This window comes from Canis aureus, chromosome 8 (genome assembly GCF_053574225.1).
Source record: "Canis aureus isolate CA01 chromosome 8, VMU_Caureus_v.1.0, whole genome shotgun sequence".
NCBI classification, from domain to species: Eukaryota; Metazoa; Chordata; class Mammalia; order Carnivora; family Canidae; genus Canis; species Canis aureus.
The window spans coordinates 53,719,055-53,734,399 of record NC_135618.1 but is presented as its reverse complement, the minus strand read 5'-3'; the positions used below and the strand labels follow the sequence as shown (position 1 = coordinate 53,734,399).

The following is a 15,345-nucleotide window of genomic DNA, read 5'->3' as shown; positions in this document are numbered from 1 at the left end:
ATAGGGCAACCATTAAAAAATTTATACAGAAAAAGAAACACAAGGAGATCAAACAGTACACCGAAGGAAAAAAATTAATCACAAAATAAGCAATTCAGGAATGGAGAAATATCAGAATATAAAAGATGTACAGAAACAGAAAAATGGCAAAAAGTCCTTCCTTTTCAGTAATTATTTTAAATGGAACTAGATTAACTCTCAAATGAATGGCAGATTTGGTAAAATAGAAAGTGATCCACCCATATGATTTCTAAAAGACTCACTTAAGACATAAGTGGCAGATGAGAACATGAAATTCTGTGCAAAGAGAATACAAAATAGAACTGGGTAGATATATAAGACATATTGACATATTGTATGACATATAAGACATACAAAAGACATATTGAGACAAAATTGTTATAAAAGACAAAGAAGGTTAGTAACCCATGAAGAAATTAAATTACAACAATGGTAAACATATATGTACCTCACAAAGAGCACCAAATATATGAGCAAAAAATAATGGAATTGACGGGAGAAATAAACAGATCTACAATAATAGTTGTAGACTTTAATATCCCATTTTCAACAATGAAGAGAAAACTAGAGAGATCTGATCAGTTAGGAAACAGAAGATTTAATGCTTTAAACCAGCTAAACCTAAACCACACATATAGAACACTGCCCAGTCACAGCAGAAAACATATTCTTCTCAAATGCCCATGGGCTCTTCAAGATAGATAGTATGTTAGGCTACAAAACAAGTCTTAAATTTAAAATGATTGAAGTGATACAAAGTATCTTCTCCAATCACAATGGAATGAAACTAAAAGTCAACAATAGAAAAAAAACCTGGAAAATTCATAAGTATGCAAAAATTAAACAACACTCTCAAAGAAGAAATTACAAGTGAAATTAGAAAATGCACTGGGACTAGCAAAAATGTAAACACAGTATGACATAACTTATTGAATGCAGGGAAATCAGGTCTCAGAGAAAAAATTATCTTTGCAGACACTTGCATTGAAATCAAATAACCAAATTCTGCCTTAAGGAACTAGAAATGTTGATGAAGTCCAAATAGTTCATTTTTGCTTTTGTTTCTTTTGCCTTCGTGAATGTTATCTTGGAAGAAGTTACTGTGGCCGAGTTAAAAAAGGGTGTTGCCTGTGTTCTCCTCTAGGATTTTGATGGAATCTTGTCTCACATTTAGATCTTTTATCCATTTTGAGTTTATCTTTGTGTATGGTGAAAGAGAGTGGTCCGGTTTCAATCTTCTGCATGTGGATGTACAAGTTTCCCAGCACCATTTATTGAAGAGACTGTCTTCCTTCCAATGGATAGTCTTTCCTCCTTTGTCGAATATTAGTTCACCATAAAGTTGAGGGTCCACTTCTGGATTCTCTATTCTGTTCCATTGATCTATGTGTCTGTTTTTCTGCCAGTACCACACTGTCTTGATGATCACAGCTTTGTAGTACAACCTGAAATCTGGCATTGTGATGCCCCCAGATATGGTTTTCTTTTTTAAAATTCCCCTGGCTATTTGGGGTCTTTACTGATTCCACACAAATCTTAAAATAATTTGTTCTAACTCTCTGAAGAAAGTCCGTGGTATTTTGATAGGGATTGCATTGAACGTGTAAATTGCCCTCGGTAACACTGACATTTTCACAATATTAATTCTGCCAATCCATGAGCATGGAATATTTTTCCATCTCTTTGTGTCTTCCTCAATTTCTTTCAGAAGTGTTCTATACTTTTTAGGGTACAGATCCTTTACCTCTTTGGTTAGGTTTATTCCTAGGTATCTTCTGCTTTTGGGTGCAATTGTAAATGGGATTGACTCCTTAATTTCTCTTTCTTTAGTCTCATTGTTAGTGTATAGAAATGCCACTGATTTCTGGGCATTGATGTTGTATCCTGCCACACTGCTGAATTGCTGTATGAGTTCTAGCAATCTTGGGGTGGAGTCTTTTGGGCTTTCTATGTACAGTATCATGTTATCTGCAAAGAGGAAGAGTTTGACTGCTTTGCCAATTTGAATGCCTTTTGTTTCTGAGGCTAGGACTTCTAATACTATGTTGAATAGCAGTGGTGAGAGTGGATCCCTAATCTCCTGATCTTAGGGGAAAGATTCCCAGTGTTTCCCCACTGAGAATGATATTTGCTGTGGGCTTTTTGTAGATAGCTTTTAAGATGCTGAGGAATGTTCCCTCTATCCCTACACTGAAGACTTTTGATCAGTAATGGATGTTGTATTTTGTCAAATGCTTTCTCTGTATCTATTGAGAGGATCCTATGGTTCTTGTTTTTTCTCTTGTTGATAAGATCAATCACACTGATTGCTTTACGAGTGCTGAACCAGCCTTGCATCCCAGGGATAAATCCCAAATGGTCATGGTGAATAATCTTCTGAATGTATTCTTGGATCCTATTGGCTAGTATCTCGTTGAGAATTTTTACATCTGTGTTCATTCGGGATATTGGTCTGTAATTCTCCTTTTTGGTGGAGTCTTTGTCTGGTTTTGGAATTAAGGTGATGCTGGCCTCATAGAACGAATTTGGAAGTACTCCATCTCTTTCTATCTTTCCAAACAGCTTTAGTAGAATAGGTATGGTTTCTTCTTTAAACGTTTGATAGAATTCCCCTGGGAAGCCATCTGGCCCTGGACTCTTGTGTCTTGGGAGGTTTTTGATGACTGCTTCAATTTCCTTCCTGGCTATTGGCCTGTTCAGGTTTTCTATTTCTTCCTGTTCCAGTTTTGGTAGTTTGTGGTTTTCCAGAAATGTGTCCATTTCTTCTAGATTGCCTAATTTATTGGCGTAGAGCTGCTTGCAATATGTTTTTAAAATCATCTGTATTTCCTTGGTATTGGTGGTGATCTCTCCTTTTACATTTATGATTTTATTAATTTGAGTCTTTTCTCTTTTGTCTTTAATAAGGCTGGCTAATGTTTTATCTATCTTCTTAATTCTTTCAAAGAACCAACTCCTGGTTTTGTTGATCTGTTCTACAGTTCTTCTGGTCTCTATTTCATTGAGTTCTGCTTGAATCTTTATTAACGGTCTTCTGCTGGATGTAGGTTTTATTTGCTGTTCTTTCTCCAGTTCCTTTAGGCGCAAGGTTAGCTTGTGTATTTGTGTTTTTTCCAATTTTTTGAGGGATGCTTGTGTTGTGATATATTTCCCTCTTAAGACTGCTTTTGCTGTATCTCAAAGATTTTGAATGGTTATATCTTCATTTTCATTAGTTTCCATGAATCTTTTTTAAAATTTATTTTATATTGGTGTTCAATTTGCCAACATATAGAATAACACCCAGTGCTCATCCCATCAAGTGCCCCCCTCAGTGCCCATCACCCAGTCACCCCCACCCCGGCCCACCTCCCTTCCACCACCCCTAGTTCGTTTCCCAGAGTTAGAAGTTTCCCATGTTCTGTCTCCCTTTCTGATATTTCCCACTCATTTTTTCTCCTTTCCCCTTTATTCCCTTTCACTATTTTTTATATTCCCCAAATGAATGAGACCATATAATGTTTGTCCTTCTCCGATTGACTTATTTCACTCAGCATAATACCCTCCAGTTCCATCCATGTCGAAGCAAATGGTGAGTATTTGTCATTTCTAATGGCTGAGTAATATACCATTTTAAACATAAACCACATCTTTTTATACTTTTTAATTTATTTTTATTTTTTTAATAATAAATTTATTTTTTATTGGTGTTCAGTCTGCCAACATACAGAATAACACCCAGTGCTCATCCCGTCAAGTGCCCCCCTCAGTGCCCGTCACCCATTCACCCACACCCGCCTCCCCTTCCACCACCCCTAGTTCGTTTCCCAGAGTTAGGAGTCTTTACATTCTGTCTCCCTTTCTGATATTTCCTACCCATTTATTCTCCCTTCCCTCCTATTCCCTTTCACTATTATTTATATTCCCCAAATAAATGAGAACATATAATGTTTGTCCTTCTCCGATTGACTTATTTCACTCAGCATAATACCCTCCAGGTCCATTCACGTCGAAGCAAATGGTGGGTATTTGTCGTTTCTAATGGCTGAGTAATATTCCACTGTATACATAAACCACATCTTCTTTATCCATTCATTTTCAATGGACACCGAGGCTCCTTCCACAGTTTAATTCTTGTCTAATTTTTTGGTTGTGGTTGACCCTTTCATCTTTTAGCAGGATGGTCCTTTACCTCCCTGTGTTTGAATTTCTTCCAAATTTCTTCCTGTGATTTACTTCTAGTTTCAAAGCATTGTGGTCTGAAAATATGCAGGGGACAATCCCAATATTTTGGTATCGGTTAAGACCTGATTTGTGACCCAGTATGTGGTCTATTCTGGAGAAAGTTCATGTGCACTTGAGAAGAATGTGTATTCAGTTGCATTTGGATGGAAAGTTCTGTAAATATCTGTGAAATCCATCTGGTCTAGTGTAACATTTAAAGTTCTTGTTTCTTTGGAGATGTTATGCTTAGAAGATCTGTCATTTGCAGAAAGCGCCGTGTTGAAGTCTCCCAGTAGAAGTATAATTAAGTATGTCTTAACTTTGGTTATTAATTGATTCATATACTTGGCAACTCCCACATTAGGGGCATAAATATTCATGATTGTTAGGTCCTCTTGTTGGATAGACATTTTCAGTATGATATAGTGTCCCTCTTCATCTCTTACTACAGTCTTTGGGATAAACTTTAATATATCTGATATGAGGGTTTCTACCCCTGCTTCCATTTGAGAACCAGTTGAATGGTAAATGGTTCTCCAACCTTTCATTTTCAGGCAGTAGGTGCCCTTATGTCTAAATGAGTCTCTTGTAGACAGCAAATAGATGAGTCTTAATTTTTTATCCAGTCTGAAGCCCTGTGTCCTTTTGATGGGATCATTAAGCCCATTCACGTTCAGAGTTACTGTTGAAAGATATGAATTTAGTGTCATCATGATACCTATTCAGTCCTTGTTTTTGTGGATTGTTTCCTGGACTTCCTTTTTCTTTTACAGGATCCCCCTTTATATTTCTTGCAGAGCTGGTTTGGTGGTCACATATTCTTTCAGTCTGCCTATATTGGAAGCTGTTTATCTCTTCTTCTATTCTAAATGACAGCCTTGCTAGATAAAGTATTCTTGGCTGCAGGTTCTTCTCATATAGGACCCTGAACATATCCTGCCAGTCCTTTCTGCCCTGCCAGGTCTCTGTGGAGAGGTCTGCTGTTATCCTAATACTTCTCCCCATAAAGGTTATGGATTTCTTGTTGCTACTTTAAGAATCTTCTCTTTATCTTTGGAATTTGCAAGTTTCATATTAAATTTTGAGATGTTGAACTTTTTTTATTGATTTTAGGGGGTGATCTCTCTATCTCCTGGATCTGAATGCCTGCTTCCCTCCCCAAATTAGGGAAGTTCTCAGCTATGATTTGTTCAAATATGTTTTCTGGTCCTCTGTCCCTTTCGGCATCCTCTGGAACTCCAATTAAACATAAATTTTTCCTTCTGAGGCTGTCATTTATTTCCCTTAACCTTTCCTCATGATCTTTTTTCTCTTTTATCCTCATCTTCCTTCCTTGCCATCAACTTGCCTTCTATGTCACTCACTATTTCTTCTACCTCATTAACCCTCGTCATTAGGACCTCCAGTTTGGATTGCATCTCATTTAATTGATTTTTAATTTCGGCCTGATTAGATCTAAATTCTGCATTTATGAAGTCTCTTGAATCCTTTATGTTTTTTTCCAGAGCCCAGTAGCTTTATAATTGTGCTTCTGAATTGGCTTTCTGACATCGAATTGTAATGCAGATTCTGTAACTCTATAGCAGAGAATACTGTTTCTGATTCTTTGTTTTGTGGTGAGTTCTTCTTGCTAGTCATTTTGATCAGTGCAGAGTGGCTAAAAACAAGTTGTACTTTTTAGAAGCGCAAGTTCTCTCTGTAGCATTCCAGCTGTTCTCTCTTTATTTTTTTTAAAGATTTATTCATGACAGAGAGAGACAGAGACAGAGAGAAAGAGAGAGAGACAGGCAGGCAGAGGGAGAAGCAGGTTCTGTGCAGGGAGCCAGACATGGGACTCAATCCTGGGTCTCCAGGATCACACCCTGGGCTGAAGGTGGTGCTAAACCGCTGGGCCACTGGGGCTGCCCTGTTCTCTCTTTAAATCTCAGGTAGAATTTGTAGGTTTTCAGGATGATTTGAAAGTTATCTAGGGAAGATGGTAGGGACAGGTGACTTGGGAACCCCACTCTTCTGCCATCTTGCTCCGCACCCCCTAAATACGGATTTTTAAACTTTATAATGATTTGCACCTTAGGAACACTGAATTAATCAGAAACTGTATATCACTTAAATAAGAATGATATCAATGTCAGGAGGGTACACAGAAGTTTCAGAACTTGAAGCACAGTATCTGTGACCAGGGTGACCATGAAAACTTACCTGTGAGAATCGACATGGTGGTAGTCTTTCCTGCCCCATTAGGTCCAAGAAGAACAGTGATTTGCCCCTCATATACATTGAAAGATAAGTTTTTTACTGCTAAGATGGTATCCCTCTCCGTTGTGAATTCCTGGGAAAACAACAAAACAAATGCTAACTTTAAATCTATTATTTTTTAAAGATTTATTTATTTATTCATGATAGACAGAGAGAGAGAGAGAGAGAGAGAGGGGCAGAGACACAGCGAGGGAGAAGCAGGCTCCATGCTGGGAGCCCGACGTGGGACTGGATCCCGGGCCTCCAGGACCACGTCCTGGGCTGAAGGTGGTGCTAAACCACTGAGCCACCTGGGCTGCCCCCAGCTTTTGTCTTGAAGCTGATAATGCCACAGTCAGCTACAATCAGTGTCCTCCTGCTAAGTTCCAGAACTTCATGCTGGATACCCATTATACTAGGTGTCCTTGAGGCACTCCAAGCACTACTCATTAGCACATCTGAAAATGTATTCCTCATGCCATATTCCTCACCACAACCCACACAGATGTATAAAGACAGAAACCTGAGACTAACCTACCTTAGATATTTCTCTCTGCCTCATCTACTGAGATTCATCAGTCATTAATCATGCTCACCAATCCACTTACTCAACAAATATTTATTGAAGGCCTTTACTATGTGACATATACATTGTGTAAGGTACTATGAATACATTAATGAAGGAGACCAACACAACTCCTGCTCTCATGAGAGAAAAATGCCAGTAGGAGAAACAGATAAAAAAATCTGGGAGGAGGGGCAAGATGGCGGAAGAGTAGGGTCCCCAAATCACCTGTCCCCACCAAATTACCTAGATAACCTTCAAATTATCCTGAAAATCTATGAATTCGGCCTGAGATTTAAAGACAGAACAGCTGGAATGCTACAGTGAGAAGAGTTCGCCGCTTCTATCAAGGTAGGAAGACGGGAAAAAGAAATAAACAAAAGGCCTCCAAGGGGGGGAGGCCCCACGAGGAGCCGGGCTGAGGCCGGGGACACTGAGGCCGGGGCGAGTGTCCCCAGGACAGGAGAGCCCCGTCCCGGAGAATCAGGAGCTGCACCAACCTTCCGGGGCGGAAAGGCGCCCGCAGGGAGTTAGAGCAGGACCCCAGAAGGGACGGGGATGCCCTCGGGCTCCCTGGGACACTAACAGCACCTGCGGCGCGTGCAGGAGAGTGCGCCGAGCTCCCTAAGGGCTGCAGTGCGCAAGGCGGGACCTGAAGCAGCTCGGAGGGCCTCGGGAGGGGGCTCTGCGGAGGCGGCTGCCAGAGCGCGAATCCAACAGCGCAGGCTCCGGAGCACAGGGCGCCGGGACACAGCCCAGGATCCGGCCTCCCCCCGGGACAGGCAGAGGCCGGGAAGGCCCAGGACAGCAAGGACACTCCTGTCCCGAACTGAGAAGATCAGCGGCCCCGCCCAGGGGCCTCCAGGACCCTGCAGACGGAGTAGTTCCTGTGGGAGCTGAATCCAGGTTTCCAGAGCTGCAGCAACCACTGGGGTTGTTCCTCCTGGGGCCTCACGGGGTAAACAACCCCCACTGAGACCTGCACCAGGCAGGGGGCAGAGCAGCTCCCCCAAGTGCTAACACCTGAAAATCAGAACAACAAACCCCTCCCCCAGAAGACCAGCTAGACCGACAAGTTCCAGGGGAAGTCAAGGGACTTAAAGTATACAGAATCAGAAGATACTCCCCCGTGTTTTTTTTTTTTTTCTCTTTTTTTTTCTTTTTGATTTCTGATTGCTTCCCCCATCCTTTTTTTTCACCTTTCTTTCTTTCTTTCTTTCTTTCTTTCTTTCTTTCTTTCTTTCTTTCTTTCTTTTCTTTTTCTTCTCTTTTTTCCTTTTTTCTTCCTTTTTTTCTTTTTTCTTTTTCTTTTCTTTCCTTCTCTCTCTCTCTTTTTCTCCTTTTCCCAATACAACTTGTTTTTGGCCACTCTGCACTGAGCAAAATCACTAGAAGGAAAACCTCACCTCAAAAGAAAGAATCAGAAACAGTCCTCTCTCCCACAGAGTTACAAAATCTGGATTACAATTCAATGTCAGAAAGCCAATTCAGAAGCACTACTATAAAGCTACTGGTGGCTCTAGAAAAAAGTATAAAGGACTCAAGAGACTTCATGACTGCAGAATTTAGATCCAATCAGGCAGAAATTAAAAATCAATTGAATGAGATGGAATCCAAACTAGAAGTCCTAACGATGAGGGTTAATGAGGTGGAAGAACGAGTGAGTGACATAGAAGACAAGTTGACGGCAAAGAGGGAAACTGAAGAAAAAAGAGACAGACAATTAAAAGACCATGAAGACAGATTAAGGGAAATAAACGACAGCCTGAGGAAGAAAAATCTACGTTTAATAGGGGTTCCCGAGGGCACCGAAAGGGACAGAGGTCCAGAATATGTATTTGAACAAATCCTAGCTGAAAACTTTCCTAATCTGGGAAGGGAAACAGGCATTCAGATCCAGGAAATAGAGAGATCCCCCCCTAAAATCAATAAAAACCGTTCAACACCTCGACATTTAATAGTGAAGCTTGCAAATTCCAAAGACAAAGAGAAGATCCTTAAAGCAGCAAGAGACAAGAAAGCTCTAACTTTTATGGGGAGGAATATTAGGGTAACAGCAGACCTCTCCACAGAGACCTGGCAGGCCAGAAAGGGCTGGCAGGATATATTCAGGGTCCTAAATGAGAAGAACATGCAACCAAGAATACTTTATCCAGCAAGGCTCTCATTCAAAATGGAAGGAGAGATAAAGAGCTTCCAAGACAGGCAGGAACTGAAAGAATATGTGACCTCCAAACCAGCTCTGCAAGAACTTTTAAGGGGGACTCTTAAAATTCCCCTTTAAGAAGAAGTTCAGTGGAACAATCCACAAAAACAAGGACTGAATAGATATCATGATGACACTAAACTCATATGTGTCAATAGTAACTCTGAACGTGAACGGGCTCAATGACCCCATCAAAAGGCGCAGGGTTTCAGACTGGATAAAAAAGCAGGACCCATCTATTTGCTCTCTACAAGAGACTCATTTTAGACAGAAGGACACCTACAACCTGAAAATAAAAGGTTGGAGAACCATTTACCATTCAAATGGTCCTCAAAAGAAAGCAGGGGTAGCCATCCTTATATCAGATAAACTAAAATTTACCCGAAGACTGTAGTGAGAGATGAAGAGGGACACTATCTCATACTTGAAGGATCTATCCAACAAGAGGACTTAACAATCCTCAATATATATGCCCCGAATGTGGGAGCTGCCAAATATTTAAACCAATTAATAACCAAAGTGAAGAAATACTTAGATAATAATACACTTATACTTGGTGACTTCAATCTAGCTCTTTCTACCCTCGATAGGTCTTCTAAGCACAACATTTCCAAAGAAACAAGAGCTTTAAATGATACACTGGACCAGATGGATTTCACAGATTATCTACAGAACTTTACATCCAAACTCAACTGAATACACATTCTTCTCAAGTGCACATGGAACTTTCTCCAGAATAGACCACATACTGGGTCACAAATTGGGTCTGAACCAATACCAAAAGATTGGGATCGTCCCCTGCATATTCTCAGAACATAATGCCTTGAAATTAGAACTAAATCACAACAAGAAGTTTAGAAGGACCTCAAACACGTGGAGGTTAAGGACCATCCTGCTAAAAGATGAAAGGGTCAACCAGGAAATTAAGGAAGAATTTTAAAAATTCATGGAAACTAATGAGAATGAAGATACAACCGTTCAAAATCTTTGGGATACAGCAAAAGCAGTCCTAAGGGGGAAATACATTGTAATACAAGCAATTCAAAAACTGGAAAGAACTCAAATACAAAAGCTAACCTTACACATAAAGGAGCTAGAGAAAAAACAGCAGATTGACCCCATGCCCAGCAGAAGAAGAGAATTAATTAAAATTCGAGCAGAACTCAACCAAATCAAGACCAGAAGAATTGTGGAACAGATCAACAGAACCACGAGTTGGTTCTTTGAAAGAATTAATAAGATAGATAAACCATTAGCCAACCTTATTAAAAATAAGAGAGAGGAGACTCAAATTAATAAAATTATGAATGAGAAAGGAGAGATCACTACCAACACCAAGGAAATACAAATGATTTTAAAAACATATTATGAACAGCTATACGCCAATAAATTAGGCAATCTAGAAGAAATGCATGCATTCCTGGAAAGCCACAAACTACCAAAACTGGAACAGGAAGAAATAGAAAACCTGAACAGGCCAATAACCAGGGAGGAAATTGAAGCAGTCATCTAAAACCTCCCAAGACACAAAAGTCCAGGGCCAGATGGCTTCCCAGGGGAATTCTATCAAACATTTAAAGAAGAAATAACATGTATTCTACTAAAGCTGTTTCAAAGGATACAAATGGAGGGAATATGTCTACACTCATTTTATGAGGCCAGCATTACTTTGAATTAAAAGGATGGAGAAAGATATATTGTGGTACACAAATTACTAATATGGAGTAGCTATATTAATTTCAGACAAAATAGATTTCAGAACAAGGAAAACTATCAGGGATAAGGAGAGGCATTTTCAGATGATGTCAGCAAGATGTCAGAATAAAAGGTCCTGAGCTCTAGCTCTCCCCCACACATAAAGAGATTTAGCAACTACTCTGAAGAAGAATGGCACTGTGAGATTTCTGGAGCCCAGGGGTAAGGTTATAGCACCCTGGTAGAGCACAGAAACTGAGGGAAAGAGAAGCAGTTTTGCTCTGCCCACATTGCTTCTCCTCCAAGCCAACATAGAAAAACATCAATAAAGATCCCTTCAAGCCCACACAATTTCTCCAGTGGCAGAAAGAGAGAAAGAGGCAGACATCCAACTTCCCCAGATTTCCGTCTTTCCCACTTGTGTCTTGCCTTACATGGAATGCCAGGGGAACTAACACAGCTAGACCACCAGAAAGAGCTGGGACCAAGGTGGTGGCACTAGTGGATCTTAGTGGTAGTTCCACAGTGGTAGTTCCATCAGACAGCCCTGCCCAGTCACATGTCTCCACTGATAGATCCTCCTGAAAACCGAGGCCCACCAGCTGATCCTGTGAAACAACAGAGCCCCTCCCAGCAATCATGTGGGAATGTGGAGACCAGGCCCCCTTCCATGACCAAAAAGCCCCACTAGCCAGCTCCACTAGACTATAGTCCCACTAGACTGCAGGGCACCAGCAACAGGCCGTCTAACAATATACTCTGCAGCTATCATACAATGGCACACTCCATTGGCTCCAATAGTAAGCCACATTTGCCCATGGGTCCCACAAGCTGGCCCACCCAGTATCCCAGTTTAGGCTGATCGATAAATGTCTTTTCTTGCCAAAGGCAGTTTGTAAAGAATGGAAGAGATATCTTAAGTGTGCAAGAAACCAAGGCAAAGTTACAAGGATCATGAAAGATTAAGGAAACATGACACCACTAAGGGAAACTAATAAAACTCCAGTAACCAAGCCTAAAGAAACAGATTATAAACTGCCTGACAAAAAATTCAAAATAATCATACAAAAGAAAAAATCTTAGTGAACTAAGAACTCAGGTAGACAACTAAAGAAAAATACATAAACAAATGAGAAGTTCAAAAAGAGAGAAGCCATGAGAAAACAAAAATCCTACAGCTGAAGAATACAATGACTGAATTGGAAAAATAATTAAATAGAAAGCTTCAATGACAGACTCAATCAAGCTGAAGAGAGACTTAGTGAACTCAAATACAGGTCATTTGGAATTATCCAGTCAGAGGAGCAAAAAGAAAAATGAAAAATAGGGAAGAAATACTATGGGACATATAAGATAACATGAGAAGAAATGACATATTCATTAAGAGCCACAGAAGTAGAACAGATAGAGGAGTCATAAAGGTTATTTGAAGAAAATATGGCTGAAAATTTCCCAGATCTGGGGATAGAAATGAACATCTAGATTCATAAAGCTTAAAAATGCCCAAATAGGTTGAACCAAAGAAGTCTACATAAAGCCACATTATGACTACATTGTCAAAGGTTAAAGACAAAGAGAATTTTCAAAGCTCCAAAAGCAAACTAAGTCATCATGTACAAGGGAACCCATATAAGACTATCAGTGGATTTCCTATCCGGCCAGGAGACAATAGGATGATATATTCCAAGCACCAAGGAAAAAACTGCAAACCAACAATACTTAGTAAAACCATCCTTGAAAAACAAAGGAGAAGTTAAAACAAAAGCTGAGCAAGTTTATGACCATTAGACCTGCCTTACAAGAGGTAATAAAAGAAATTTTCCTTTTGAGATGAGTTGATGTTAAAGAACCACACAAAAGCATATGAAAATACAAATCTCATCAGTAAAAGTAAATATACAGACAAACATAGAATATAATAATACCGTAATAGTGGTGTATAATCACTTTGAAATGGTATTAAACAAATACAAAATGAGTTAAGAGTAACTATGGTTGCAAAATTTGTTAGTGGATACACATTACAGAAAGAAGTAAATACTGACATTAATAAAGTGTCGAGAGGGAATAAAAATGTAGAACTGTTGGATGCAATTAAGGTTAAGGTGTTATCAGCTTAAAATAGATGTCATAATTATAAGATTCAATACAGCTTCAGGGTAATGACAAAAAAATTTGTAATAGGCACATAATAGAAAAGAGAAAAATCAAAGCATAACAGCACCAAAAAATCATCAAACCAAAAAAAAAAAAAATAGCAAAGGAAGAGAGGACAAGACAATCATAAAACAGTTGGAAAACAATTAACAAAGTGGCAATAGTAAAACCCGACTTATCAATAGTTATTTTAAATGTAAATGGATTAAATTCACCAATCAAAAGACCTAGAATGACTGAATGTATTTTTTTTAAAAAGACCCAACCAAATGCTGTCTATAAAAGATTTACAAATATTTAAGCATACACATGGGTTAAAAGTGAAGGGATGGAAAAATATGTTGTGCAAATGGTAACCAAAAGAAAGAAGTGGCTATACTTCTATCAAATAAATTAGACGTTAAGTCAAAAAGTTACAAAAAGCAAAGATGATTATATAATGGTAGAAGAATCAATTCAACCAGAGACACTGCAATTTTAAGTATACATGTACCCAACATCAAGCCATCTAAATATATAAAGCAAATATCAACATATCTGAAGGAAGAAATAGGCAGCAAAATAGTCATAACAGTAAGAGACATCAATAGCCCACTTTCTTTTTTAAAAAAGATTTTACAATTTTATTTTAGAGAGAGAGAGAGAGCAAGAGCAGAAGAAGGAGCAGAGGGAGAAGCAGAAGCAGACTCCTTGGTGAGGAGAGAGCCCAAGGCATCGTTGGGTCCCAAGACCTTGGGATCATGACCTGAACCGAAACAGACATTTAACTGACCAAGCCACCCAGCTGCCCTAATAGCTCACTCTCAATAATGGATAGACCATAGAAACAGAAAATCAATAAGACAACAGCAGTCTTAAACATACCAAACAGATCTAACAGAGATATAGAGAAAACTCTACACAACAGAATACTTGTTCTTTTCAAGTGCATGTGAAATATTTTTTAGGATAGATCACACACTGGGTCTCACAGTAAGTCTTAAATTTAAGAGGATTGAAATGATTCTACAGATCTTTTCTGACTATAATAAAATAAAACTAAAAGTCAATAAAAAGGGGAAATTGGAAAAATTCACAAATACATGAAAAGTGAATAAAACATTCTTAAACAACCATTAGGTCAAAGAAGAAATCAAAACAGGAAATTAGAAAATAAATAGCTCAAGACAAATGAAAACAAAAACAACATACCAAAACCTATTGAATGCAAGAAAAAGCTGTACTAAGAACAAATTTGTAGAAATAAAGGCCTACATAGGGGTACTTAATTGATCCAAATTAACTAATACATCCAGGAACAACTCCTCACCAAATACTTGGACAAAGAAGAATTCAGCCAAATGTATAACTGATGGAACAAGTAAAACCACAACTGTGAACATAAATTATGTACACATCAATTCATCATCACAGTTCCAACTAGACATTAGTTCTTATACTGGAAGTACTGTAAAAGACATCGTTATTGTAAGACAAAGCTGGGTTCCATTCTGAAGAAAGGATAAAGAAGCCCATGAATTTGTACTTTATTTGCATATCTGTCATTTTTACTTTGTCAATTAATATGCTGAATATAACTTTTATTAACATCTTATGGTAGGAGGGTAGGGCCATGGCCAGTGAAAACATTTACTATACACTATAAATTAACTTTCAGCTGCATTAGGAAAAAGAGATTTATAAGAGTACCTTGTATAGATTTTGAATCCTGATACCAACCACCAAGTCAACAGGTTCATCTTCAAAATAATCACTTTTAATCATATCAGTAATTTGCCTTTCTTCCTTCTTAATGCTTAAAGCTTTATTAAACCAGTAGGATTTCTAAGAAAAGACCAAAACCATAATTATCATGATGTCACTGAAAAATTAAATCTTAACACTTCAGTTCATTTCACTTTGGTTTCAAGATGGGTTGAAGTACATATACTGAAACAAAATTTGGAAGCAAACTGCCTAGAATGTGAACTTCTATGCAATAAACACAAAACGTGTTATTTAAAAATCTCACTTTCCAAGGGGCACCTGGATGGCTCAGTCAGTTAAATGTCTGCCTTCAGCTCAAGTCATGATCCTGGGGTCCTGGGATAGAGCCCTGCATCAGGCTTCCTGCTCAGTGGGGAGTCTGCTTCTCCCTCTACCCCTCCCCTGACTTGAGCCCTCTCTCTTTCAAATAAACAAATAAATACAATCTTTAAAATAAAATAAAATCTAACTGTCAAGAGGAAAGACAAAAGAAAATCTACTTTAAAATGGCTCAATG

General features: G+C 38.8%; 1 protein-coding gene across 15 annotated transcripts in view; it reads right to left on the bottom strand.

Annotated features, from left to right (window-relative positions):
- LOC144319120 (phospholipid-transporting ATPase ABCA3-like) overlaps positions 1-15,345 on the bottom strand; it is a 198,089-nt gene that overhangs the window by 100,782 nt on the left and 81,962 nt on the right. For 13 of the 15 annotated variants that reach the window (XR_013385024.1, XM_077906926.1, XM_077906919.1 and 10 more), the window contains 2 exons: positions 14,772-14,906; positions 6,424-6,553 (listed from right to left, as the gene is read on the bottom strand). Coding sequence is in view for 14 of the 15 variants with exons in the window: in XM_077906926.1 (XP_077763052.1) it covers positions 6,424-6,553; positions 14,772-14,906 (265 nt within the window). In the remaining variant the exon portion in view is untranslated. The remainder of the gene's footprint in view (positions 1-6,423; positions 6,554-14,771; positions 14,907-15,345) is intronic. The other 2 variants (XM_077906925.1, XM_077906932.1) reach the window with 1 other exon arrangement.